Raw genomic sequence first — 27,960 nt, 5'->3', positions numbered from 1 at the left:
ACAAAACTATCCTCAGCGACAACCGTAGATCTTTGACAATGGAAAACCTGGAAATGCACCTTGTGATCCAGTGCAACTTTGCAGATACTGAAGATTGACATACGGTATTAAATAATGTGAAATGCTTTAAATACTATGTAGAAATAAAAACATTGTTTTACTGTTTCAATAGATGATCTTTTCACTGTACTTTGTGTTTAGAAAATAAAACATTCAGACATTCAAAAAATAGGTGCAAATTAGCCACAAACCCTACAGAAAGAAAGAACTATTCTTACAATATTTTGAGAAGTGAATTTTGTATTACTCTATGGTGAATAAAAAATTAAATGAACAAACGAGAGTGCTGTACATAAACTTCTATTAAGTCATATTTTATTTTTAAGGTCATATTTATGTAAGTTTTAGATCACAAATGCTTGCATATTTCACTGTTTTTTAGGTAATTAAAATCTGGGCCCTAATTATAACATTAACCGTTTATTGTGCACTTTGTGAAAAACTATGCATGCCACTGTCATGGTGAAAGATCTCTTCTTAATTCTGTATGGCACATCCTGTCATATGAATAACTTTTAATGGTAATAAAACATGGGTTTATTTTTACTTAATTGAAACACATTAAAGAACAAAAAGTTGGTATTTCAAGATGACTATACCTTGCACAAGACATTGATTCTTTTCTATAAAGTAGAGAATGGCAGATTTTCTTCACACCAAGGGGAGTGTCTGTTGCGTGACTTAGAAAAAAATGTTAACTGCAAAGTGGTTTATCTTTGATATAGTTTGAAAAAAACTAGCAATAACCACTGAAGAAGAGGCAGTAATTCTTCTCTTAGTTTTGTGTGAACTTATCCCTCACTTAGCTGACACCAGCACATTCTGTACAGGGAAAAGGGTCATGAGTAACTGTGCAGTGATTTGGGAGTGTTTTGAAATAGTTGAAGAGGATGTACACTGAGAGATGGACATAATCTGCTGGAAACAAGAAATTATGCTGCTCTGATACAAGACTGGAGGGAAGATAAAAACGTAACTTCAAATAGTTTCAAATTGCCAAAGGTGAATAACATGTAAATTAAGATCATTGATTTGATATAGATCTTTTTGTCTGTGAGACAAATATTTTACAATTCTACTAAGCATATTTGGTATGAAAGGTCACATACACATTCTCCACAAGTAGAAGCTGTGCTGTAATTGATTGTTTGGTAGTTCAAATGCCTCCGAGAACGCCACTAATAGGGTTAAACAGTAAAATCACCACAGTGTCAATATTTCTTCAGACCAAAAGATTCTGCTTCTTGTGTTTATCATCTTAGAGCTTTTCTCTGTATCCAGTGCACAAATTACATGTAATTTAAGGTCCATAGCCAGCGCTCTGTGATCTGTGGATCTGGAAGGTATCAATTTTGTGAACAACATACATTGTATTTTACTGATTATTGAAGGTGCTGTGCAACATTTTGTAACTACAAAATTCCCTATTTCTGTGGGTTAAATTTCAAACACACTTTACTGGATTTCATTGGGGATTTTAATAGTATTAAAATGTGGTTCTCTTCTATTTTCTGGGTGGCAACATGGGGTGATCACACCCAGGGCATTGTCTTCCAGCAGCAGAAAACCTAAGATTAACCCTCGCAATATTGGGGAAGGGGGGAGGGTCCTTTCGAAAATATTGAAACCTACTCGGGTAATGAGGCAGCAAATGCCGAAGACCGACAGGCTTGAATTCATGGCATGCATTATGGGGAAGGAAAATGACATAAATAATCTGTTATAGATTTATGGTCCTACACTTCGGGAAGATTTGTTTATACTGCCACCATGAGCTGAACCAGATTCTAACAGATTACTAAAATATATCTAAAAACAGAGATGATGTGACTTACCAAACGAAATCGCTCGCAGGTCGATAGACACACATACATACACACACAATTCAAGCTTTCGCAACCAACGGTTGCTTCATCAGGAAAGGGGGAAGGAGAGGGAAAGACGAAAGGATGTGGGTTTTAAGAGAGAGGGTAAGGAGTCATTCCAATCCCGGGAGCAGAAAGACTTACCTTAGGGGGAAAAAAGGACAGGTACACACACACACACACACATCCACACATACACAGACACAAGCAGACATTTTCTCTGCTCGTGTCTGTGTATGTGCGGATGGATATGTGTGTGTGTGCGCGAGTGTATACCTGTCCTTTTTCCCCCCTAAGGTAAGTCTTTACGCTCCCGGGATTGGAATGACTCCTTACCCTCTCCCTTAAAACCCACATCCTTTCGTCTTTCCCTCTCCTTCCCTCTTTCCTGATGAAGCAACCGTTGGTTGCGAAAGCTTGAATTTTGTGTGTTTGTTTGTGTGTCTACCGACCTGCCAGCGCTTTCGTTTGGCAAGTCACATCATCTCTGTTTTTAGATGTATTTTCCCCACGTGGAATGTTTCCCTCTATTATATTCGTATCATTAGCTTACTAAAATAGTAAGATTTGATGACAGAGTCGCGAAGCGATCACAGGAAACATGATAAGTTTGCAGCAATATATGAGTTTTTGATAAAATGAATGAATGGCTGCAAAATATTATTCTGTTGGGATGCACACTGTTATTGATGAAATGTTGTCATTGTTCCGTGGCATGTGTCCCCTCAAGGTCTTCATGAAGGAAAAGCCTGGTAAATACGGGTTACGTATACACATGCTCACAGACGCTAAAACCAGATATGTTATCAGCATGGAGCCTTATGCTGGGAAAAGAAATGATGGTACACAACAATCAAATTCCGCTGCAGCTGTGGTGAAATGCCTGGTGGTTCCTATACATAATTCAGGGTGAAATGTCTACAGACAGGTATTACACTTCAATTGATTTGGCTGAAGATCTATGGAGGAATCACAAGCCAACTCTCCTGGGAACATTACAAGCTAATAGGAAACATACACCTGAAGAACTGAGAGATATCTCAAGATGAGAATTATATTCTAGTAAACTTGCTTTCAGTGATACTAGTACTGGAAATATTCCAATCACAATTGTTCCTTATATCCCCCGTGAAAAACCCAAAAGAAATCTGCTGTTTCTATCATCTCAATATTATGCTGCTGCAGTGGGTTCACCTACTGACACTATAGGGCGTTTAAAATTAGTTGCAACTTCTGATGTTTAGTTCACCTGAGGGGACATGATGCCGTCACCCAGATAACACCAATGGCGAGCTGTCTTTCCATACCGCGCTGCCAGCAGTTCAACTGGTAAAGCACCTCTGTTGCCACTATGTGGATAAACAGCACCACGTAGTGTCATGGTCCTTAGCTCTCTTTGTAAGGTACTTTTTTCTGATCTTGAAGTATTCTGCAGAAATCGAATATTGTGAACAAGTGTTTGCATTTGCAATATATAATAACAATGCAGCACATCTGAGGACGAGATTTGCAATAAAAGTGGTCGTCCGAACATGTTTAGCGGCTGTGAAGATAATGTTGTGCCTGCAGAATATTCCTCCGAATACGACAATAGTAATGGACAATGCATCATATCACTCCATTGTGATGCATAAAGCTCCAACAATGCATGGAGGTTCATTGATTTGGGGGAGGGGACCAAACAGTGAGTCATCAGTCCCATCGGGTTAGGGAAGGATGGATTGGGAAGTCGACCATTCCCTTTCAAAGGAACTGTCCCTGTGTTTGCCTGAAGTGACTTAGGAAAAATTCACAACGCTTGGAGGAAATCTTATATTTTGCTCTGGTACAAATAAATGTTCCATTGGGTAAAGGTGAACATAGATTGTGTATGGCAGAGTTAATGGAACTTATGTACAAGCCAAAAACTCCATGCTACCAGCTCGATGAACTGGCTAACACTAAAGGGTATTTTTTAACCAGACATCCTCCTTATCATGCTTGAATTCTACTGAGAATATACGGGCTAGGTGAAAAGCAAAAAACAACAAGAAATTTATGCTCAGTCAGGGTAAATGTTGATAAAAGAAGCCATTGCAAATGTTGCACCACAGCCATATCAAGAAGGTAGCTGAGGAGACATGTATTCATGAAAGACGGTGATGAGTTTTGAGTAATATATAACTCCTCTTGTGCCACTCCAAAAAAGGAAGAGTTTGCAAATATTCATCCCACTAGCATTTTAATGCAGCTGAAATTGTGACAGAATCCTAAAACAGCGTATTATCGAACTAGTAACTGAGGGCAAGACTGGTCGATAGTTATGAAAAAGCCTATTCTCAGTTTAAAAATAAATGTGTAACTTCACTTACATTGCTGCAAAACCCACAGAAAATCTCGTTTCACCAGCTATTGGTGGTCCTTAAATGTCACATTATTTCATCTAAAAATGTGTATTGTTTGAATATCGCAGTAGATATGTATTTTTGCATATCACTCATATTGCAAAATACTCTCCGCTTTGTGTGCCATCATTTGCTAAAAACTTGTTTCCATATCTCAGACCTTTTATGAGATATGAGGGATTTATGAATATTTCATTCTGTCTTTTTAACTGATGCGTGCGTTCTTGACGGAGCCCTTTATATACTTTCCATATCCACGACATTGGAGACAGATAGTGACATCCTTCCAAGTTTAAAGGATAATTCAGTATGTCATCTAAATTGCATGCAGCTACATATAACCTAATACATACCAAATGCAAACTCATAGAGTCCCATGTTTTTCATTGCAAATTTTTAAGAACTTTGAGCAGTAGTTTACCTAATATTGAAATATCACAAAAACAGTGACCATTAATGGAATGATAGGCAGTTCACCATGAAGCTGACGAATGAAGCTATGAGAAGGGCGAGAGTCAGAATTTAGTCCTAAATAGTTTCTTTAAAATCATTTGAGAAAGACTGCTGATTGGCCGGCTGCATGGCTTGCTGTTCACGTGGTCAAGCGAGGTTGACAGGTTCCCCATTCAGCATGCTATGGCAACTATGCTACCCACCACTCATCCCATACTGAGCTGTCAAAAGTCGCAACTAATTCGGTATGCACTATAAGATGAGACCAGTTACAAATTTATATTATAATAGACTAAAGATGGCGTTGACACGATAGATCAAATGGTGAGGAAATATTAAACTAAGAGGGCTACAGGGAGGTGGCCGCTGTCTGTTTTGTATACTCTTGTGGACATAGCAGCAGTAAATAGTTACACACTATTTTTGTTGAACTTCCCGAATTGGAATAAGAAAAAACCTAATAAGCAACAACTTTTTCTTCAAGAACTGGGACTACAGGTCATGAAACCATACATTGAAGAAAGGGCTACAAATATTGCAAGACTGTCAAAGCCTGTAGTTTCGGGTATGGAAAATCCAGCAGAACTTCAGTGAAAAGGATGCTCATGGAGGTAAAGGTAGATGTCATTTGTCAGTTAGTGAAAGCCGTTCAAAAGGAGAAAAGTACAACAAAGTGAACAAAACAACAGTAATCTGCAACAATTGTAAGAGATACACATGTGGTAAACACAGCAAAAAGACTGTTATATGTTCCAAGTGTGAAATAGTTTCCGAAGAAAGTGATGAACAAGTCTTCTCTCAAAACTATGTTAGGTACCTAAGCTATTTGTATATTACCTCAAGTTTTTGTAATATTTTTTAGTTATAGTAAAGTGTACTTAAATAGCACTGTAATGAGCTTTACTACTAATTGTTCTCAAGATAATTACAATTAGTAAACTTAAATGACAAAGTAAGTGAAAGATATAAGATGCATTTTTGAAAACAGTTTTAAAAGAAATATTCAGGTTCTGGATCCTGATCATGCATCAATAGATCTTTCAAAAGTATGTTATTAATGTAATTAAAGAACAATTAATAAATGTTATTCATTTTTTAAATTTTTTATGGTGAGCACAAAGTAACCCCCCCCCCCCCCCCTCTCTCTTGGAAATACATGTTACTGAAAATGGCTTGGTATTGCGAGGGTTAAGTTTAGCATATTCTCATTTTGACCACTCAAGTTTCACACAAAACTGAAACAGAACTTTGAGATTGCCAAACTCCGACAATATAAGCTGAAAAGATTGCAGATAGGCTGATTAGCTAGTGTCATACATTTTGCTTCCTGTTCTCACAGGCAAGAGATTTTTTATAGTTTTGCTCTTCATTCTTATAATGGTTAAATATATTTTTGATATTTAATTATGAAATATTTTGGTGTACTTTCCTAGAGAAAATGTGAACAGGAAGTAGTCAATTTTGTTCCTCCTTATTTTATTATAAAAAGTTGGGAAGTGTTACATTGCTCAAGTACAGATAGGGAAAAAACATTAAACAATTAATTTGTTTGCACCTTTCCCTGATATTTGTTGACAGGTTACTATGTACTTCACATTAACTGACAATGCATATAAAGAGCTTTTATTAAGAGAAGTGTGTTTGTCTGATTTACAATGTGCTTGTCAAAGTCTTATAGCTCATGGCAAACATGTTGTTATCGAGAAATATTGAATAGTCTTTTAACAGTTAATTACCTTGTGTTCTAGATTATCCTTGAGAATTATGCATTCCCAGGACTGTTAATTATTGGTACTGACTCTCACACACCAAATGGTGGAGGGCTTGGTGGTCTGTGTATTGGAGTTGGTGGAGCTGATGCTGTTGATGTCATGGCAGATATTCCATGGGAACTCAGATGCCCAAAGGTAAGTTAACAGCTTCAGAAATATGTTATTTTCCATGTAGTCCTCATTGAATTTATACAGGGAGCTTTCTTCAGAAAGATCTCTCTCTAAAAAACTGTGTGTGTAGGCTGTTGTGGGATAGTATGCATTTGTCTTCAAATATTTGCCAGTTCAGGTTTTTCAGCATTTTTACGACATCATTCCACGAGTCAGACAAACCTGTGATCATTGTAACTGCCCTTCTTTGCATATATTTAGTATCCCTGCTGTACTTACTTGCCACGTCTCTCACAAACTTCAGAAGTATTCTAGGATGGGTGCACTGGTGTTCTGTAGGCAAGTTCCTTTGATAGGGTGACTTCATTTTCCCAGTTATGTCTGCCAAGTGCTTTACTGCACTTGATGGTAATTCCATTTTTTATAAATACAAATTGTTCCTCTCTGGTATTTGTATGACTGTTGATTCCAGTTCTGACTTACTGATATTGTAGTCATAGCACCCTGTTTTTGAGATTTGTGTAGTACAAAATTTTACATTTCTGAACGTTTAAAGCAAGTTGTCAACCTCTGGACCACTTTCAAATCATAGCAACCAACTGAATATTTATGCACTTTGTTTCATAGTGTATTTCATTATAGGTAACCACATTATGTGAAAATTCTGAGATTACTGTTATTATTGAGTACCAGGTCATTAATATAAAACATGCACAGCAGTCATTTCAGAACACACTCCTGTGGCACGACTTGAAGTTATTCTCCATTCAAGGTTATGTCCTGTCTACTAAGAAATTCTCACTCTAGTCACAAAAATTGATTCCCCATGTGAAAACACTTCCCTTAATAATCATAATTGTGGTAGTTAGTTACATGTTTGATAGATCATGTGAACAGTTTTTATCAAAATGGTGTGGAACAAGTCAGTTTACAGAGTATGCATAAATGATTAGCATTAATCTTAATGAATACATTATTATTTTAGTCCTAGTTGTGCAGCTACACTTAAAGAGTTTTTTGTTTCTGGCTGCCAGTTTTTAAGCAGAAATTTGTCAGTGGAAAAGGAGGAGTTGTCCAGGAGAAATGATTTTAAGTTATATTTAAAACTTGCATTATTACCTTTCAGACATTTTATGTTATTGGGGAAATGATCAAACCTTGTATTGCAACTTATTGAACTCTTTCTGAGCCACTGAGAGCTTTAAGAATGACTAATAAAGGTCACTTTTCCTTCTCGTGTTTTAGGTATGGACATCACTGTTCTTCTAAGATTGTGATGGATTCTTTATGACAAATTTCCTAAGCCAGAATATGTATTGTGATGGCACAATTAAAATGCCCAGCTTCTTGAAGAGATACCTACATGAAGTCTGTGGGTGAACATCACACATTATTCATACTGATCATTTTTGTGCAAACAATAATTTCTTCCTAACTGATGAGTTACGCCAGAAAATAATTCCAAAAGACATTATTAAGTGGAAATATGAAAAATATGTCAGGAGGTTGATTCGTTTGTTTCCAAGATAAGCAATTATATGAAGAGCAAAAGCAGCTGAACTTGATTGCATGAGAAGCTCAGTAATATTCTTCTTCCACTTCAAGTTTTTGTCAATATGTACACCCAAAAATTTGGAGTGTTCTACTCTATTTACTGATTCCTGTTCATGTGGTACCTCAATTGTTTGTATGACTCTACTTGCTGTACAGAACTGAATATTGTGTGTGGGTTTTTTTTTTTTTTTTCTCCAAAATTGAGGAGATTCCATTTTCTGAGGACCACTTTCTAATTGTTTGAAAAATATCATTTACCATATCTTCTGATGTTTTCTCTGTAATGGGATTTATTATAACACTAAGATTGTCTGCAAAAGGTACCAATTCTGCTTGTTGAATGTTAAAGCATAGGATTGGACCCAAAATTGAACACTATATGACTCCTTTTGTGATTTTTTTTTTTTTTTTTTTTTTTCTTATCACTAAAATTTTCAACTTCTCAGCGTAGTTCATACTATTCAGCACAAGCTTTTGTAGTCTGTTTGCTGAACATGATTCAAATTAGCTGTGTGTAAAGCCATCAGTTCTGTAAAACTCAAGTTTTTCTAAGAGAGTAACATGATCTCACAACAAAGTGCACTGGAAAGATAGAAAGAATACCAGCTGGAGATATTTTTTTTATTTAAAGCTTATACTGTTTTGAGTGAATGTACCAGACAGTTATAATTAAACATCCCCAATTTAACACTTTATAACAAGGAAACTAATTACCATATGAGGATCAAACTTCGTAGCATTAATGTCAATGACATGGGGAAGGGAAATAATGCAGAATCAATTCAATAGAAACACTTTTAATGTGCTATTATGGTACATAATACCATTACATACCAGTACCATTACTGCTACAAAAAGGACTCAAACGGTGCCAATCAGTGTCCAGAAGAAACTGAAAGTGCAGGATTGCATTTGCATGAAACATGCCAGTAGGTATGCTGGCTACCTCTCCTGATAAGCTGCACTTCAGATCAGCACATGTGTGAATGTTCTCCTGGCAAACCCTGTCCTTCAGGTAGCCCCACAACCAGAAATCACAGGAAGTGAGATCAGGTGATCGTGCTGGCCAAGCATTTTGAAACAACCAGCTGATAATTCAATAATTTCCAAATGTGTTTCATAGGAGCACGTGAAATTTATGAGCGATGTGTAGAGGATGCCATCTTGCAAGAAAACTGTTAACTTCAATGCATCTCTCCTGTAGGGCGAGTTGACATGTTGGCGAAGCATATTGCAGTAATGTTTCCCAGCCACACTGCACGTGTCTGGGCCTTGAGTTCCATCCTATTCAAAAAAGAATGGGCCAATGATGAATGAACCATTGAAGCCACACCATACGGTGACACATTCACCATACAGAGGAACTTCATGCACGGTGACTGGAGGTGAAGTTCCCCACACCTGACAATTCTGTGTGTTCACCGCACCAATCAGAGAAAAATGACCTTCATCTGTCCATAGGATGGTCTAGGGCCAGCCCTCATCAACTTCAATCATTGCAAGAAAATGGAGGGCAAAGTCAAACGTCGTTGTGTGTCCTGTGGTGCAAGCTACTGTATCATGTGGATCTTGTACGGATACTACTTGAGAATGGTTTGAAGCACCTTCTGTACAGTGGACCGTAGGAAATTCAACAATCATGACACAGCATGTGCACTGCATGATAATTGTGAATTGTGTGGTGTCACCGCCAGACACCACACTTGCTAGGTGGTAGCCTTTAAATCGGCCGCGGTCCATTAGTATACGTCGGACCCGTGTGTCGCCACTGTCAGTGATTGCAGACCGAGCGCCGCCAGACGGCAGGTCTAGAGAGACTTCCTAGCACTCGCCCCAGTTGTACAGCCGACTTTGCTAGCGATGGTTCACTGACAAATTACGCTCTCATTTGCCGAGACGATAGTTAGCATAGCCTTCAGCTACGTCATTTGCTACGACCTACCAAGGCGCCATTATCATTTGCTATTTATCTTGTGATACATGTACCGTCAGACCGATGTTCACCGATTATGAATTAAAGTTAAGTATTCCAGTAGTTACTTACGTTCTTTGCTACTATAAATTCCCTTACCTGTTCCAGACCTCACGCCAGCCTGCGTGAGCTTAAACGTGTGCCTTTCAGCTATCTCCTAGTGGCTTGGCTGTCTTGCCAAGTCACAACAAATTGCGTGTAGCATTGTCTGCCATTGCGACAGCGATTTCGTCAACCACCTGTGATGCAACCGGTTATCAGCCTCTTCACGAAGCGACACCTAGTTCTCCAGTTGATTTGAACTTCTTCATCATGCTATGCAGAGCAGGTGGAGAAAGAGGACCCTTCCATAATCCTTTCAGACGGCAATATTCTCGAAGGGCAGCAGCAGCAGCATGGCACCTGGTGGCCATAGTTAGAACTGGACGGTGGCGCTGTGATGCATGGAAATCATGCACTCTGTACTCTGGATGTTAATTCTGCCGAGTTTGGTACTGGTACGGTAATTAGTTTCCATGTTATAATGAGGTAAATAGGGAAAGTTTAATTATAACCATCTAGTATAAGTAACAAATTCGGTAGAGCAACCCTTCTCAAATCCAAACTTTGATATGTTAAGTAAATTGTTTCTACTTAAGTGTGAGAGTACTCTTGAGTACATTACTTTTTTGAATATTTGGTAAAAGAGATGTCAGTTAGGAAATTGGATGATAGTTGTTTAAGTCTGTCTTGTCACCTTATGAAGAAGTTTAACAGTTGAATATTTTGAACTGTCTGGAAAAATTCCTTGCACCAGTGAAGCATACTAAGGCCATTACTTATTAAGTTAGAACAACTTTTTAGAATTTTGTCTGAAATTCCATCAACACCACTGGAGCTTTTGCTTTTTATAATTCTGTTAATTTAAGTGAAGGCTGTTGGTGCTACTTATAGTTGCTTACAGATATGTGGAATGGCATTTTAATATATTCTCTTGCTTCTTAAATGAAACCATTTAATCCTGTTTTTGCTGCTACATTTATAAAGTGATTGTTAAAAGTACTTGCAGCTTGTGAATTATCAGTCGCAGCATTGCCATTTAGTTTAACTGTTATGTTATCTTGTACACTGACTGTCTGTCCTCTCCCATTTGACACTATCCCATATAGGTTTAATCTTATTATCTACATTGTTTATTTCTTTTGGGACATCCATACTTCTGAACATTTGCCTTTCTTTACAATATTACTGTATTTTTTTGTAGTAAGCATGTTATGTCGGATCTTGGCTTGATTTGATTTGATTTGATTTGATTTTAACAGGGAAGCTAAAACAGCTTTGGTCTAACCCACCACTGCCCACACCAAAACTAAGTTTATTGTGTGTTATCGCTTGCTGTATATCTAGTAAAGCCAGCCAGTGCCCTTAAATAGTGCAAGGAGTGAGTCCCTCTACCAGTTCTTTGTTAGACACAATTCCTTCAGGTCTAGTTGTCCCGAAGATTCTGTATCTTTTACTCTCCAATACCATGCATTCGAAGATTAGGCGTGATGCAGTTTCTTCACCCTCATCACAGATCCTACATTTAGGGTCCTCCTCCATTGTAGCCATTGTGTGTAGGTGTTTTTTGAAATTCCCATGGCCAGTCATCAACCCAGTCATGAGTTTGATCTCTTTCCTGTTCAATCCCAAGATTACAGAGCTTCTTTTAAAACACGGCTTGGGCATCATTACCTTACCATGTTTCTGTTTATGGACCTTGGTCCTATATCCTACGTTATTTTTTCTAAGTCAGTTCTGTAGTTCTAATTAGATCATAGCCTTGGTGATTGTCAGGACAAGTTCCAGTCTAATATATGGGGTTGTTGCCCTCATCCTAGCCAGTCTGTCGGCTTGTTCATTACCCCAGATCCCTGAGTGGCCAGGGACCCACACTAGGTTTACCTTATTGCTTCTCCCTAGCTCCACCAGAGCCCTGTGGCATTCTGCAACAATCTTAGATCTTGTTGCAGGAGCTGCCAATGATTTCAGGGCTGCCTGGCTGTCTGAATAGATGTAGATGTTATGATCCTTGTAGCACCTATGCATATTCTCCTCCACACATGCCCTGATTGCAGTAATTTCAGCTTGGAATACGAAGGCCAGGTTTCCTAGAGAGATTATGGCCCCTGGTCTTGGCTGAACCCCCATACACCCCTCCCCCAATGCCTTGGTCTATTTTCAACCCATCAGTGAACCAACGATGTCTCCCATACGGTGTCGAACTGTTTTTTCCCACTGCTCCCTGCTTCCAATTATTATATTGTAAGGTTTGTCAAAGCAGTAGGGAGTTATTATACAGCTGGCAGACATTTCCCCAGCCATTCCTATATTTACCTCACTCACTATCTTAGTGTGTGATTCTGGATATCTGAATGAATCCCAGATTTTGCCTGCTTTAAGTCTGTGTGCCCCAGCTGCTGCCTCCACCTTGACCCAAAGGTGTAGTGGAGGTATGTCCAGCATGACTCCCATTCCAGTTATGGCTAAGCAGACCAATCTCTGCACCTTAGCAAGCTCCTTAGCTGCAACCCACTGTTCAACCTTCTTCCATCACACTACGGCCCACGTAGGAAATCCTAGGTCTGACCACTGTGGTGTATATCCAGTGCATACCCCTGTAGCTTAGGCCCCAGTTTTTGCCACAAGCCGTTCTAGTACTCACTAGAGTACTTTTTGCCTTAGAGCAGATACAATTCGAGGGGTCCACGTTAGCTTCTCATCTAATGTTGCCACTAGATATTTCACTATCCCCTTCACAGGTAGTTTCATCGAAGAGATTTTAGATTACAACTTGAGTGTTGAATATGTCTCTTCATAAATGGCACCACAACAGTCTTCTTAGGATTAACCCTCAGATCCTGTTTAATGCACCAATTTTGCACAATGTCCAAACCTCCTTGTGCCATATTTCTAACTGTGTCAGTAAATTTGCCAAGTATTACTATGACATGCACCAATTTTGCACAATGTCCAAACCTCCTTGTGCCATATTTCTAACTGTGTCAGTAAATTTGCCAAGTATTACTATGACAAGGTCATCTGCATATCCTTGGCAGAAGCATTGTCTGGAATTTAATTCCTCAGTGACTTCGTTCACCACTAGATTCCACAATAGAGGACAAAACTCCTCCTTGTGGGCAGCCTCTAGTGGTGTTAATTACCATCTTTTCATTCATCATGGTAGCCTCTACCTTCCTTCCACTAAGCATGGCCCTGGTCCACCTGCATATAGTGGTCCCCAGGTCATGCACCTCTGCTGCCCTTACCATGGAATCGAAGGTCGTGTTACTGAAGGTCCCCTCGATATCTAAGAAGATGCAGAAGGCTATTTCTTGAAAGCGAAGTGCTTTTTCCACCTTCCCGACGAGTTGGTGGAGAGCTTTCTCACATGGTTTACCTGCTTGATAAGTATGTTGGTTTGAATGCAGGGGGGCCCGGGACATGACTTACTCTGGCATTTACACAAATTCCTCTCTTCTTCTTACATGAAATTTTAATTTGCCAAGTTCTTGACACCTTACCCTTTTAATTTTTAAATTGATTTTCAGGATTTCTTTTTAGAAAAGAAACTTTCAATTGTTGACACAAATTTATTATGGAATAAATCGAATTTGACATTCCCAACTCTTTTTACATATATGGTACTTCATTCCATACCACCCCTTTAACTTACCATTGAAACATTTGTATCCTTTTCTCATTAATATGCCTCACAGCTTTGTATGATCCTGTCTGAGGGTTGTAAGGTCTCATAGTGTTTTTTTTTTTTCTCCATTAATTGTGCATCATGATCAGGTAGTCCATTGACGATTGTGTAAACTTTGTTTCAGCCTGAGCACTGTCTATAAAAATATATGTCTTACTATCTTGGTGCATTGAAAAATAGAGCACTGAAATTAGATTGGAATACCCAAATAATAATTCTAGTTCATTTGTCCTATCAGTATCTTTTAATAAATCTACATTGAAATCTCCATAAGTGAAAAACCTTTTCTTCTTTTCTGGAATGTAGCTTAGTAATGCATCTAGAGTTCTGATAAATAGCTGAAAGTTTCTTAGAGGGGATTTATAGACTTTTACAATTATTGGAGAAGTATCCTGCAGTAAGGATTCAAAAGCACATGCTTCTCAATGTCCGTAAACTGACTCTAACCTAAAAAATGTGCCACTTTTGGCATGTGTGCTTGTGGCCCCCCTTACACTTTTTACAAGATGCTCAGCAAATCTTTCCTCCCCCCCCCCCCTTTTCCTATTCAGGTGCAGGCCATCCTTATAAATGTATCCCCATCTCCGACCTTTATTCATATTTTCATTATATTCACTATCAAGATGGTAATATAACATATATACAGCAGTAATCCCAAAACACACATTCAAGCTAACATGTTATATCCTACTTGCCAAGAAATCCTTACACTAGACACACAAATTCATTCCAATTATGATAATACTTCCATTAATATGCATTATTGTGGTACAAGAAAAGTGCTCTTCGGAAATCGAGAAGTACTACAGATTGCCTTGTTCCATGCCGACTGGCATGGAGGAAGTAATTGTGTTAGAGACAAGTAAAGATATTTTAAGATTCCACAGTAGGTGGATCAGTGAGGAGATTGGATGAAAGTTTTGTTGTACCCTTCTGGCACCCTTCTAGTAGGTGGGTGTGACCTTTGCTTTCTTCTAACTACTGGGCACATTTATTGTTAGAGGATCTGTAGTATATTGTGGTTAAAACTGGGGACATCTCACTTGGAAATTTTATAAAGAATCCAATCAGAGTTTAGTAAGTAAGTGTAATACCTGCGGTAGAAGAATATATTTTCAGAGGTTCTTCAGCACAACATACAGATAAGTCCTATGCAGAAAGAGGTGAAACACTGAACATACTGTTCAGTGACTCATGACAAGTAAAATTATTCTAAGGACTGGTTGAGTACTGAACAGAAAATTTGTAATGATTTGCATTCTGAGACTTTCTGGACAGAAAGTAGTTTCCCAAGGCTTTGGAAGAGCATAAGCTTTGCAGTAACTGAAGAAGTTGGTTTTGCAGTTTATAATGGAAAGTAGGTTGACACTTATGATTTACTGTATCTTCGGTTCCTTTGCTCATTACCTTTTATGTTAGTTCTCTGAGTTAACTTCGTACTAGAATTGGGCATTTCTATTGGAAAATTTTCTGTGTTGAGTCATTTTATATGCTGCCAGATGTTGCAGAATTCTACATTGGTATGTCATTTGCAGGTAATTGGAGTAAAGCTGACAGGCAAGTTACAGGGATGGACGTCACCCAAAGATATCATTTTGAAAGTTGCTGGAATACTCACTGTGAAAGGTGGCACTGGTGCTATTGTGGAGTACCATGGTCCTGGAGTGGACTCAATTTCGTGCACTGGTGAGTAAAGTGTGTATACTGCAACAGATAACACATCTAAATGTATCTACACATGGGAGCCTTACATGCCACAAATAGTAACTGAGAACACTATTACTCCTCTACGAGTGGCACACTTGTGGCTTAGTTCAAGAGAACATTAGATGGAACACAGTATGTTTGCATTTGAGGAACGTAGTGTCAGTGATAGGTGAGATTGAAACTACTGATGTTTCAAAAATTGCTCTTGGTGAGCAGTCATGAAAGTTGAGCATTCATGGGCAGATGTCAAGTAGGGACACACATTTGACTAAAAACAATTTACACACTGCACTTGTGCATGATTTTGATTTCTTGACATGAGTCATTGTATGAAGTATGGGGCAGCCAATAATGAGCTCTGCAGCAGATTAAGACATGGCATTTTGCTGTCATAACATTCTGTCCACTAAACTTGATAATTTTATACAATTAATCATAATAATTAAGAAAAGTAATTGTTAATTGTTGCAGTATTTTATTGCAATAAGAATGATGAAAATTAAGTATCAGAGTATGTATATTTGACATACTTGTGTTTTAATGAAGTGAGCCTATCAAAATTTATTCATTGGAGAGTGAAATGCAAGGAGGCAAAATATAGCTTTCAGGGGTAAATAGGACCAGTGCCCCCCCCCCCCCCCTGCCACCAATATTGTGTGTCAGCAGAGCAGACCAATCCAGCATGGTCTGGAAAGTGGAGGAGCAGGCAGAGTGATGCTGAAAAGCAACCAGGAGTAAAAGTTAATGGGTGGTTTCCAGGGTTTGACACCCCTTCACCTTGGATCCTGTGAATAAGTCCATAGGTGGACTCAGTCAAAGAAAAAAATAGTCCTCCTCAATTTTGTTGTTGTTGTGGATAGAAGAGAATCTGCAGCTTTCATTAAAGTAACATTTAGAGTTTGTCTCCATGTAAGTCAATCAGAGAGAGTGATATAGTTGCAGTTGCAATTAATATTTGGTAGGCTGTTGTGTCTGATGTCACTGCCATCAAGAATCATGAGCAGTGGGGCAACATGCCATTGTTAAGAGAGACATGCCTCAGAGGTTGAAATGGGCGAATGTGCGTCAAGTGTCTTCTGCCTTGATTGCACAGTAAGCTTTGTTAATGCTCATACTGGACTAATAATGTTGTCTAGGTAAAGCAACACAAGCATTGAACTTTATGAAGTGTTTTAAGTATATTTGTGCTGTTGACAACCTGCTGAGGCTTAAACGCAGGTGGTTAATGAGTATAGTTGAATATAGTGTTTGGCACATCACTTCATAGTGTGAAGATAGGTTAGACGTGGTGTACTATTGAGCTGCTTTCTACTCAAGTGTTGTGATATTGTCATCACTGATGACCTTTTGGTCGTGATTGGTAATTTAGTGGAAGTCTGTTGATTTGGACAATATCTGATGAATTATATCTGGCTCTCCCTAACTATACTGGTGAGGTGTGATATGTTCTGTGTGGCAGAAAACATAATTAGGCATAATTCAGATGTTGGAGTGCAGCTTACTGATAACTGCACTGGAGATAATGTCAGGTGAATTTGACAGATTGGGGAAATGCAACTGGTTTTCTGCAGACACATTACTGGCGGATAGGTCATAGTGTCACACTTCCTCATAAACTGCTGCTTATTGTAACAGTGCATTATGTCCAATAGTATGTTATCAGTTAAGGTATGATGATCTAATTTCTCTTTGAGTTGGCTGATGTATTTTTGTTGTGTTTGTCAGCAACACAGTTGTTAAATTTAGAGTAAGAATTAATCTGGCCACCAGAGGGTATTATAAATGTTAAAATATGTATGGCCTTTTCTCTACATTGTGCATTTTGAGTATTTTTTGTGTATGACTTTTACATTTACTTGTAATGCTGAAGTAAGTGTTGTACTAAATACAAAATACTATAATTTTGGTAGCAGTCAGTTCTGAGTATAGCATAATGTGTAGGTTAGGTAATAAAAACATAATTTTATCATGAGCAAGTGAATTTTTTAAAAAAAATCCAAAATAAGATTTCTTTGGACTCTTGTCTGCTGCCATAAATATGAAGCTATACAAGTATTACTTATGTTAACAGCTTATATTTGTTACTGCAATCAAAAGCATATCTTGTTGTTGTTGTTGCCCACCAAGAATAAGGTATTACTCTGCCATCTTAAATACCAATCATAGCTCGTGACTGCTATTACATGGCTCTTGGGGAAGGATTTCCAGTTCCTGCATTGACTGTTGCACTGCTTAATGTCACTTCACACTGAGAGAAATTAGTGGAAATAGTTACGTACACAAATGTGGTGGCAAGCTTGTGACTAACAGCACTAAGAAACAAGTAAAGATAGAGTGAGAGAGGTAATTCTTGACATCTGCTCATAGATAAATTCAAGTTCCATTCTTGGCCTTGATCTGTGCTATTTTGGATATAGCATTCTCTTTTTAATTGACTGCATTGGTATTTCTTTTTACCTTGCCTTATTGATCATTGATTATTCCCATACATACTAAGTTTTTTTTCCTTTTAAGAGCATGGGCAAGAAAATTTTATTTGGCTAAATGGTATGAATACAAAAATTTGGTCCCTAGTATCCTAAACTTCAAAATTGTGCTACTGACTGAGTAATGATATGTAGTACAGCTCCATTATTCATCTACAGCTTCCATCTTGTCATCTCTCTTTGCAACTTTTCGCACTGTTCAAAGAATATTGGTTTTGAAAAATATTTTCATTTCTCTGTTACAGTTTGGCATGTTACCAATGTCCCACCGACCCTTCTTCCTCACCACCTCTCTAGGCTAACTGTTCAAGAATTTTTTTCACTTGTAAATCTTGATACGCTAATTACAAGTATTATGTTGTTTCAGGTATGGCCACTATTTGTAACATGGGTGCTGAGATTGGTGCAACCACTTCAATTTTCCCATACAATCGGCGTATGAGAGACTATTTGGTAGCCACAAATAGAGAGGAAATTGCTGAGGAGGCAGACAAACATGTTGAGTCACTTTTCTCAGCAGATCCAGGAGCAACTTATGATCAGGTATAACTCCCTCTTCCTAACGTCTCCTTTCCCTTCTTCCACCTCTCTCTCCCAGTGCGCACACACACTTATAGCAGTGCCTGTCAGTGGTGTTGTGGAGGGCACATTTAAGATGTGTAAGTTAATTTGCTGAGGCTGATTAATTAGGTTACATCATCATCTCCATTCCAACAATGAAGTTTGTGTTTATAAATTGTATTAAACTAAGAAATTAGCAGACCTTCGTCACTACTCTTAGCTTCCCTGCCTTGCTGCTTTTCATCAGGTATGAGGGGTCAGGGTTGTCCGAGCATTGTTGACCCTGTTACATGTCAGGATGATGGTGCAGGTTGGTGGCTTGGGAGCAGTATGCAGAACAAGTTCCTCGGCCACTATGAAATCGTAACAACAGCATGCTTATTTAGCAGACTTCATCAGTGTAGTCAGTGTTGCAGTGGCTTGTGATAACACTGGGCAGTGCCACTTGCCCATTGAAGTAGGTGACAATATGAGATGCCTGTGGGGACGACAGGCTGGAAAGGTGACCACAGCAAAGGAGCGGTGTCAACGCTTCAGCTGGCTGGTACACAGCCGTGTTGGGCCTGCAGGCATCAGATGCGCAGTGGGAGCACACTTGTGTACAGACCAGCCATGCCATTAGGTGTGAATGCGGCATCCAGACAGCAGCTCACCAGGGATCAGGTGCAGGAGGACCTCTTGGAGGTACCCAGGAGTTATTCAGTATCAGCCTGCATTGATTACCAGTTGGTAGGTGCCAGTTCAACCCCCAAAAGCATCAGGACTAGGTATGGCTCTCCGTAGATCAGTGGTTAGCAGAGGCAAGGCTACTTGTACACTCCTGGAAATTGAAATAAGAACACCGTGAATTCATTGTCCCAGGAAGGGGAAACTTTATTGACACATTCCTGGGGTCAGATACATCACATGATCACACTGACAGAACCACAGGCACATCGACACAGGCAACAGAGCATGCACAATGTCGGCACTAGTACAGTGTATATCCACCTTTCGCAGCAATGCAGGCTGCTATTCTCCCATGGAGACGATCGTAGAGATGCTGGATGTAGTCCTGTGGAACGGCTTGCCATGCCATTTCCACCTGGCGCCTCAGTTGGACCAGCGTTCGTGCTGGACGTGCAGACCGCGTGAGACGACTCTTCATCCAGTCCCAAACATGCTCAATGGGGGACAGATCCGGAGATCTTGCTGGCCAGGGTAGTTGACTTACACCTTCTAGAGCACGTTGGGTGGCACGGGATACATGCGGACGTGCATTGTCCTGTTGGAACAGCAAGTTCCCTTGCCGGTCTAGGAATGGTAGAACGATGGGTTCGATGACGGTTTGGATGTACCGTGCACTATTCAGTGTCCCCTCGACGATCACCAGTGGTGTACGGCCAGTGTAGGAGATCGCTCCCCACACCATGATGCCGGGTGTTGGCCCTGTGTGCCTCGGTCGTATGCAGTCCTGATTGTGGCGCTCACCTGCACGGCGCCAAACACGCATACGACCATCATTGGCACCAAGGCAGAAGCGACTCTCATCGCTGAAGACGACACGTCTCCATTCGTCCCTCCATTCATGCCTGTCGCGACACCACTGGAGGCGGGCTGCACGATGTTGGGGCGTGAGCGGAAGACGGCCTAACGGTGTGCGGGACCGTAGCCCAGCTTCATGGAGACGGTTGCGAATGGTCCTCGCCGATACCCCAGGAGCAACAGTGTCCCTAATTTGCTGAGAAGTGGCGGTGCGGTCCCCTACGGCACTGCGTAGGATCCTACAGTCTTGGCGTGCATCCGTGCGTCGCTACGGTCCGGTCCCAGGTCGACGGGCACGTGCACCTTCCGCCGACCACTGGCGACAAATCGATGTACTGTGGAGACCTCACGCCCCACGTGTTGAGCAATTCGGCGGTACGTCCACCTGGCCTCCCGCATGCCCACTATACGCCCTCGCTCAAAGTCCGTCAACTGCACATACAGTTCACGTCCACACTGTCGCGGCATGCTACCAGTGTTAAAGACTGCGATGGAGCTCCGTATGCCACGGCAAACTGGCTGACACTGACGGCGGCGGTGCACAAATGCTGCGCAGCTAGCGCCATTCGACGGCCAACACCGCGGTTCTTGGTGTGTTCGCTGTGCCGTGCGTGTGATCATTACTTGTACAGCCCTCTCGCAGTGTCCGGAGCAAGTATGGTGGGTCTGACACACTGGTGTCAATGTGTTCTTTTTTCCATTTCCAGGAGTGTAGATTAGGGCGGATAACGTATGTTGGGTTGATGGCTGGCTTGATGGCTTTCTGGATGTGGACAGTACTAAACAGCCACTATATGGCAGAAGTGGCTACTATTTGTACTCACTCATCACGGTCTTATTTTGCCAGAGCAACGCTTCCAGTCACATAAGGGGCCCAGAGATCAAGTGTCAGAGCTTAGCATGTGGTAACCTTGACTGCCACAGTCCCAGAGGAGAAGTTGTCACCATGCCAGCTAGCAAATTTCTGGCTCTGGCAGTAGAATTTGGAAGGCAGCCTGCCGGCTCACTTGGCTGCAGGGTCGTGCAGTTGGCTTGGGAAGGTGGTGCTGCAATGCTGGGTCAGATACATTATTTTCATGCCTTGAGTGTAACAAACAGTTTGCTCCTGTGGTTACAACACTGTTCTACAGTGTGGCTTCCATCTATGTCGGTGACTTAAGTGGGTTGTGTTGCATATAACTGTAGTGAAAGTTCGCATGTGAGGCAAATACTCCACTTCCACATATTTACAGATATGCTTGCGACAGGAACATATCTAAAATAAAAATTAAAAAAAAGTGTACTCATGGTAACCAACCAATGTGAAATGAAATGAATATTGAAACATTAATATTTTCAGTGGTGGAGATATGCTTTTTCTTTTATTTGCATCTTTTTACACGAGATGTTCATATAATCAGTGCCTTTACACTCCTTAGAATTTCAGCTTGGCCTGCAGCTACTCTCGCCCACTTGAAATTTGATACATTATTCATTCTTATTCGAGCAGCACAGGTCATTTTTTAACTGATGTTTCAGTTAATTTAGTGTGTTGATAGTGAGTGGTGCCATGTTGGCAAAAAAGCTGCATTGCCTCCTCCTGACTGCTTGCCATTTGTTTTTGTTGTGGTTGTTGTTTAGTTGTTGAACATAAATTGGAGATTGGTGTAGTGAATTGTGGGCAGTCTATCCGTTTCCATAAGTGGAATCTGGAAGTGGTGCTTCTCCTGTAATCAAATTACTCATGGTACACACTTGACATGACAACATGTGAAAAGCTCAGTGCCTTCATAACCTTGGAGATTGTGTTCCATGCACTGAGCATCCATGATCTGGTGGTAATCAGATATACTTGCCACACTTCTCACCCATATTTTGCTTGATTGTAGTGACTGTCAGTGTAAGATGATGACACCTGTGATACGGCACGCTGCACTAACCTGCTAACCACTGCAATAGGAGTGCTGTCTATCCAACACAACAGTCACATAAATTTAAATTACTCATGTGTTTATGCACAAAGGCAATTATATGATAATCGGTGGTGGTGGCGGCGGCGGCACCGGCGGTGTGGTTCAACTGAATTAAATTTTGCTGCAGGTGTTGGAAACTATTATTTCCTCATTCAGTGTATATGAGGTGGTTCTGCCGTGTATCAAGCAGCTAGAGAAATAATGTCAGCCTGTTATGTTGGCAGGAAAAAGCAAACTACTCTTGGATCACCTTCTTCTTCTTTTTTTTTCTCTCCAAGAAATAAAGGATAATATTGAAGGATTTTTCTTTTCTCTGTAATCATATTTGTCATCAGTTGAATAAAACAACTTTATATATCATACTGTCACTTTGTTGGCGTATGGAGCTGCACACCTACTTAAGGAAAAAAGTTTGGTCCCAGAGACTCATTAAAAATAGGTTTTAAGGTAAATGGAAATGCTTTTCTTAGCAGTAGGTACTGCCAACCTTGCTTGACACTTAATTAAATGCAAATACATCACATTTTCAAATATTTAAGAAAGAGAGCAACGAAAAATAAGGAACCACACATCTCAGCATAAAATACCCAATTTATGACATAAAACTGACAGTTTTGGTTTTGCTAAGTGCTTCATCTTCTATATGATCTTCAATTGAAATATGCTGAATGTTTTAACTGTCCTTCAATAACTTTTTTGAATAAAAAAGTGCCTTGTCTTTATGTATTTTGTGCAACAATGGAATTCAGGATTTTTTGAGTCTCAATATTGCCATATTATCAACCTTGACAACTAAAACGTCAGTCAGTTTTCTCATTCCCCCTAAAAAGTCTACACAGATAAATTATTTTGTTATCAACTTTTGTTGCACTGACCACCTCTGTTTTGGTTATAGATTGGCAGTCATTGCCTTTCTTTGACTGTCAGGAGATAGCTCCATCTTTAAGTGTAATAAGGACACTAGATGTTTTGTTGCACCTCCAGAGTCTGTGTCACTGTGGCAATCTAATATGCTAATGCACAAATCTGGATGATATTAAAGTCACATGTATCTGCTACATTGCTTCACTACATCTTTTGTTGATGTCATTGTATGTGTTTTACATACAAAGGTAAGAGCATTGTATGTGTGTTACTTACAATGCACTTAGCTTTTCACTCATATTAACTCGTTCATAATGTTTTAGCACTAATCTGTCTGTCATATTACCCTGTCTTCTACCTTTAAGCTCTCAGGTTTCCAAATCTCATCCAGTACTGTCCTCAACAGTCAGTCTTTCCTTCTCATCCCGTCCAGTAATTCTCCTCTGACCCAGGGTTCTGGGAGACTTTTCCAAACACTACCCCTTTTCCTAACCCTATCCAGTCCTTTTACTTCACTGCTCTTCCTTACCCTACAACCCTTGTGCTGGAAGAAGAAGCTATTGGCTCTGAAAGCTTGCATATCTAAAACCTTTCTTTATAGAGGATGGAATATGATAAGTCACCTTATTGAATTTTGATCCTACAAGTATACTATTAGGGCAATAGCTTTCAAATTGTGCGCTCAACTTGATGCAGTTCATGGAAATCACACCAGATGTCGTAACAAGTTCATCGCTTCCATTGTGAGTCCACCATTTCAGTTTTCCACAATGGTGGACGAAGGACGGTTGACCGTCGCGCAAAAGACGAAGATTGTGTTGCTGTACACGGTGACAAACTGTGTTACATTGACGCAGAGAAGGTTTTGTGCTCACTTCAGCACATGGTGGGCTTCCAGCCCACAGACAATACCCAGATTACATGAAACATTTGAAGGTAATGGAACTGTTTCAGAGTGTCAACGGCCACATGCACGTACTGTATGTTTGCTGCAAAACATTGAAGCAGTTCGAGAGGCTTTGACTTGTAGTCCAAATAAATCAACAAGAAGAGCCAGTGCCAAGTTTGGAATTTCACACCGATCTGTACAAAGAATTATTCAATGTGACGTTCGCTTGTATCCATGCAAGATGAGTGTGGCGCATAAGCTTACTGCGAGAGATAAGGAGCAGAGACTGCAGTTTGCGAGGTGGGCAGTCGAGCAAGACCAAGAGGCAATGCTATGCAACACATGGTTTTCTGATGAAGCTTATTTTTACGTGAACGGTTTTGTGAACAAACAGAACGTTCTATTCTGGGCATGTGAACCTCCATGAATAATCCACACGAAAGACACCTATGGGTAGAAAGTGTGCATGTGGGTTGCGATGTCAAGGCCTGGAATCATCGGTCCATTTTTCTTTGACGATACAGTAACTGGTGAATGCTATTTATACATGCTGCGAAACCAGTTCTTTTCTCAGCTCATGGCCTCATGTCTTCCATTGCAGACACAACGGTTCATGCAGGATGGAGCACGCGCCCATACTGCCAACGTTGTGCTTGATTTCCTATGCAAAAGACTTGGCCGTGGTGTATTTTCAAACAGATTTCCAGAATGTTATGCAGGAGGAGGAATATGGCTGCCACACAGCCTGGACATTAACCCATGTGACTTCTTCCTTTGGGGGTTCCTTAAAGAGAAGGTGTACTACAGATAACCCCAAAATGCAGTGCAATTTAGGGCCATCATTGTGGAGTTATGCCGCACCATTCCAGAAGATTTGTGTTGGAGAGTCATCACAAATGCAAGTGTGCAACTTGAAGAGGTTGTAAACCAAAATGGCAGTCATATTGAATATGTGATTCATTAGGTTGTATTTCCAAGCTGTATTCTTTACTTCTAGACCAATAAATTACAGATCTTGTCAACAACAAATGTGTTATTCATGAAACAAATCAGGTGACTTATCATGCGCCACCCTGTATGTGTGTTCTCCTGCTGGCGAGTAGATTTTTATCTGTCTGATTACTTTATATTGTTTAAAACTAATCAGTTACATGGATATTTCAGTTTAAACAATACAGAAATGTCACTATTATTGTAATGTGATATGATGTAAAATGAAATTCTAAAATGAAAACATTTTTCTTGGCATTTTAAATAAAGAAAGTGAAAGAATTGTTTAACAACTACTGTGAAGTGTGTCATTTATTGTCTGTCCAATTTCTTACCTTCTGTTCCAGTTTTGATGTGTATTTAATTTTTCATTCTGTCAACATCACAGGCATAAAAATTGCCATTATTATTCCATTATGTGTTGTTCAAGTTGAGTTTGCCATTTGTCTATCTGTATAACAAATGACATCTGATACACAATTCATTTCAGTTTTCTTCTTTTTTTTTTATATAGATAATAGAGCTGAACTTGGACACATTAGAACCACACATCAATGGACCTTTCACCCCAGATTTATGTCATCCTGTTTCAAAAGTTGGTCAAACAGCTAAGGAGAAAGGATGGCCTGTGGACATTAGAGTGGGTAAGTATTTTTACTTTGAAAATGTTGAAAAATGAAACTAAGCTGCATAAAGACTCACATTCTGTGTTACTCATCTTAATCAAAAAGCGAATGGTAAAACATTGTATGGAGTAGACACATGTTAGTTGCCAGACTGTTTACCAAATTGCATGTAAATGAGGTAACTAACATAATAAATATATCCGTAGTGTCTTGAAATTACACATTAAACCATATCGTTCATATTATAACAACTTCTCTTTACTTACCTTGTAAAATGCAAGTGCCATGCCAGAAACTTCCCTGATGTTTTGAAATCCTTAATTGTTTCAAGTTATAAGGAAGATAAAATGTCTTGACCGCTGTTGAACAGTATCCGTCATGTCCATAACCTCGTCTTAATTGTATGGTTTTAGGCTTAGTCTGTCTACCATTAACACTGTGATGGTCTCAGATGTTTTCCAATGTTTTGAAAGCAATTCCTTTCCTGTGCTATGCTCCTTAATTTAGACAAAGCAGTTGACTGTATCACATGATACCGTAGTACCTACATTTGAACAACATTATGTATATGACAGTGCACTATAATTATATGACAGTGAACTATAATTAATCAAATTGTACATATTAGACGGGAAACAAGTTGTCATAGTAAGTAATTGAAGGTTGAATGCCCTTCCAATTGCTACAAGAGTCCCACAACATTTTGTTCTAGCACTTTAACTTTTTTTAAATATATGTGATCCTCATTGTCCAACAAGTCTGTTAATATTTACTGATGATACAACCCTTATAGTGATAGATCTCAAACTAGATGTTGTGCTGAAAACAAAACTATACTGATCACTTACATTAATGTATTGCACTACACATATCACTATTATTTACATTACACGGACTTGAAAGGAAAAAGTAATTTGTTATGCTTGATAATTAAAGAAAAAAATTACGCTTTCAGACAAACACTGCAGACAGTTTTTCAAGTACCTTGTCATTATGTCTAGATTACCATCAGGCACACTTCACTGTAGTTAGAAAACAGTCTCTCACTGTCAGCATTGGAAGAGGAAATCCAAATAGCCTTCAGTCCCACAACTCCAGACTGCTGATTGTCAATTGCTGTTGCCATTAAACATTTGGCTATGTCGGCGTATGCTGATCACATGGACATTTTCTTCCCTGCACCATTCCACAGTGTCCATACTACTAAGACCAGTCATTCCAGCTAAGACTGCAGGATCTTTGCCATGTCTACATAAATGAATGTCCCAGCTTATTGCCCTTGGGTTGAAACCTAAATCTAAAGCCTTGAAGACTGATTTGTTTGGATCTGTGGCCTTGAGAGTTATCCTAATATAAAAATGCAACCCAGTATGCTTCAATCCCTCCTATACTTCTGCATGAAGCACTTGCCACTTTACCTTTTTTAAAATGTTATTTGTTTGTTGCACAAAATACTGAAACATTCTTTAAGTAGAGCTTATGTGATGACAGATATTTTGAAGTCCCAAAGGAAATATTTATATCAAGTCACTGGCATGTTTAATGAAATTGGCCTCTGTAAGAGTCCAATTCACTTCATCATCTGACAGCAAATTTACATTCTGATTGCACGCTTTTACTTGACCCCTGAGTGGAGGATGCTGGGAGCAGAAGCCTGTAATTGGCTCATAGCACATTGGCTGTGGATACAAGCCCTGCCTTCTTTTCCCATGTCACCCAGCTTATAGCTTACAAAAGAAATGAACATGTAATGATTATTGTGTTGCAGAAGTGACATGAAATGAAAGTTTATGGTGAATCACTAGAAGGACCAGGTACAGCCTCTTCGCTCATTTTTGTAAGTAATATAAACAATCATTATGCACAACAATACACACAGATCAACACTTTATTCACAATGGCTATTTATTGTTACAAACTACAATATTGTTAGGTAGCTGTGGTTGGCAATGAGCGTAAACATTCCAGAGTGGCACAAAGTCAGCTGACTTTCGCTGATCACAGAGGGCTCTAGTAAAAGTGTACAATCAGCACTCTGCCCACGTTGGAAGACTCCTGAACTTATCACTGCAGAAGAATTCAATCATTTCTTCAAAATGATGTGCTACATGAAATTGCTGTGGAGAGCAGTGAGTCCTGGCATGTTAAAATTGGAAGATCAAAAAACTTTTTGTCTCCATTATTTTCCTTCAGAAACTGCAAATACAATTGTTTCCTTTTCTGGGTGTTGAAGAAAACATGCTTTGAATTGCTGCTAATAGTGTATAACTTACTAAGTTCCTTTGTAAACATTTTTTCAATCAGATGCAGTTTATGTGCCCTGCACTGTATGTGGTTTAAGTTATTACCTATTATTATTATCGAAGAGGCAACACATTTCTTAATGTGTCTAGAAGTGTCACTCGCTACTGCTTGTGTGTTATCTTTCTGTGTATAGTATTTCTCAAGACCCCCAAAATTGCC

At 39.5% G+C, this 27,960-nt stretch overlaps 1 protein-coding gene and 1 long non-coding RNA gene across 4 annotated transcripts in view; one reads left to right on the top strand and one right to left on the bottom strand.

Moving 5' to 3' along the window:
- The window catches only part of LOC124775005 (aconitate hydratase, mitochondrial-like), an 83,137-nt gene that overhangs the window by 10,275 nt on the left and 44,902 nt on the right, over nt 1-27,960 (top strand). For both annotated transcript variants that reach the window (XM_047249757.1, XM_047249758.1), the window contains exons 5-8: nt 6,511-6,669; nt 15,434-15,584; nt 18,459-18,634; nt 25,386-25,515. In XM_047249757.1, the coding sequence (XP_047105713.1) occupies nt 6,511-6,669; nt 15,434-15,584; nt 18,459-18,634; nt 25,386-25,515 (616 nt within the window). The remainder of the gene's footprint in view (nt 1-6,510; nt 6,670-15,433; nt 15,585-18,458; nt 18,635-25,385; nt 25,516-27,960) is intronic.
- On the bottom strand, nt 1,111-26,057 carry LOC124775006. 2 transcript variants are annotated; one of them, XR_007015584.1, is made up of 3 exons: nt 25,764-26,057; nt 25,207-25,497; nt 1,111-1,396 (listed from the first exon to the last, which is right to left on the bottom strand). It is a non-coding gene; the product is annotated as an uncharacterized LOC124775006 (long non-coding RNA). The 2 variants fall into 2 exon arrangements; XR_007015583.1 differs by lacking the exon at nt 1,111-1,396 and adding an exon at nt 15,519-15,602.

The sequence above is a fragment of the Schistocerca piceifrons genome, chromosome 2 (assembly GCF_021461385.2).
Source record: "Schistocerca piceifrons isolate TAMUIC-IGC-003096 chromosome 2, iqSchPice1.1, whole genome shotgun sequence".
NCBI lineage: Eukaryota > Metazoa > Arthropoda > Insecta > Orthoptera > Acrididae > Schistocerca > Schistocerca piceifrons.
Note: the sequence above shows the minus strand (reverse complement) of the source record. Positions and strands in the feature narration are given on the sequence as shown.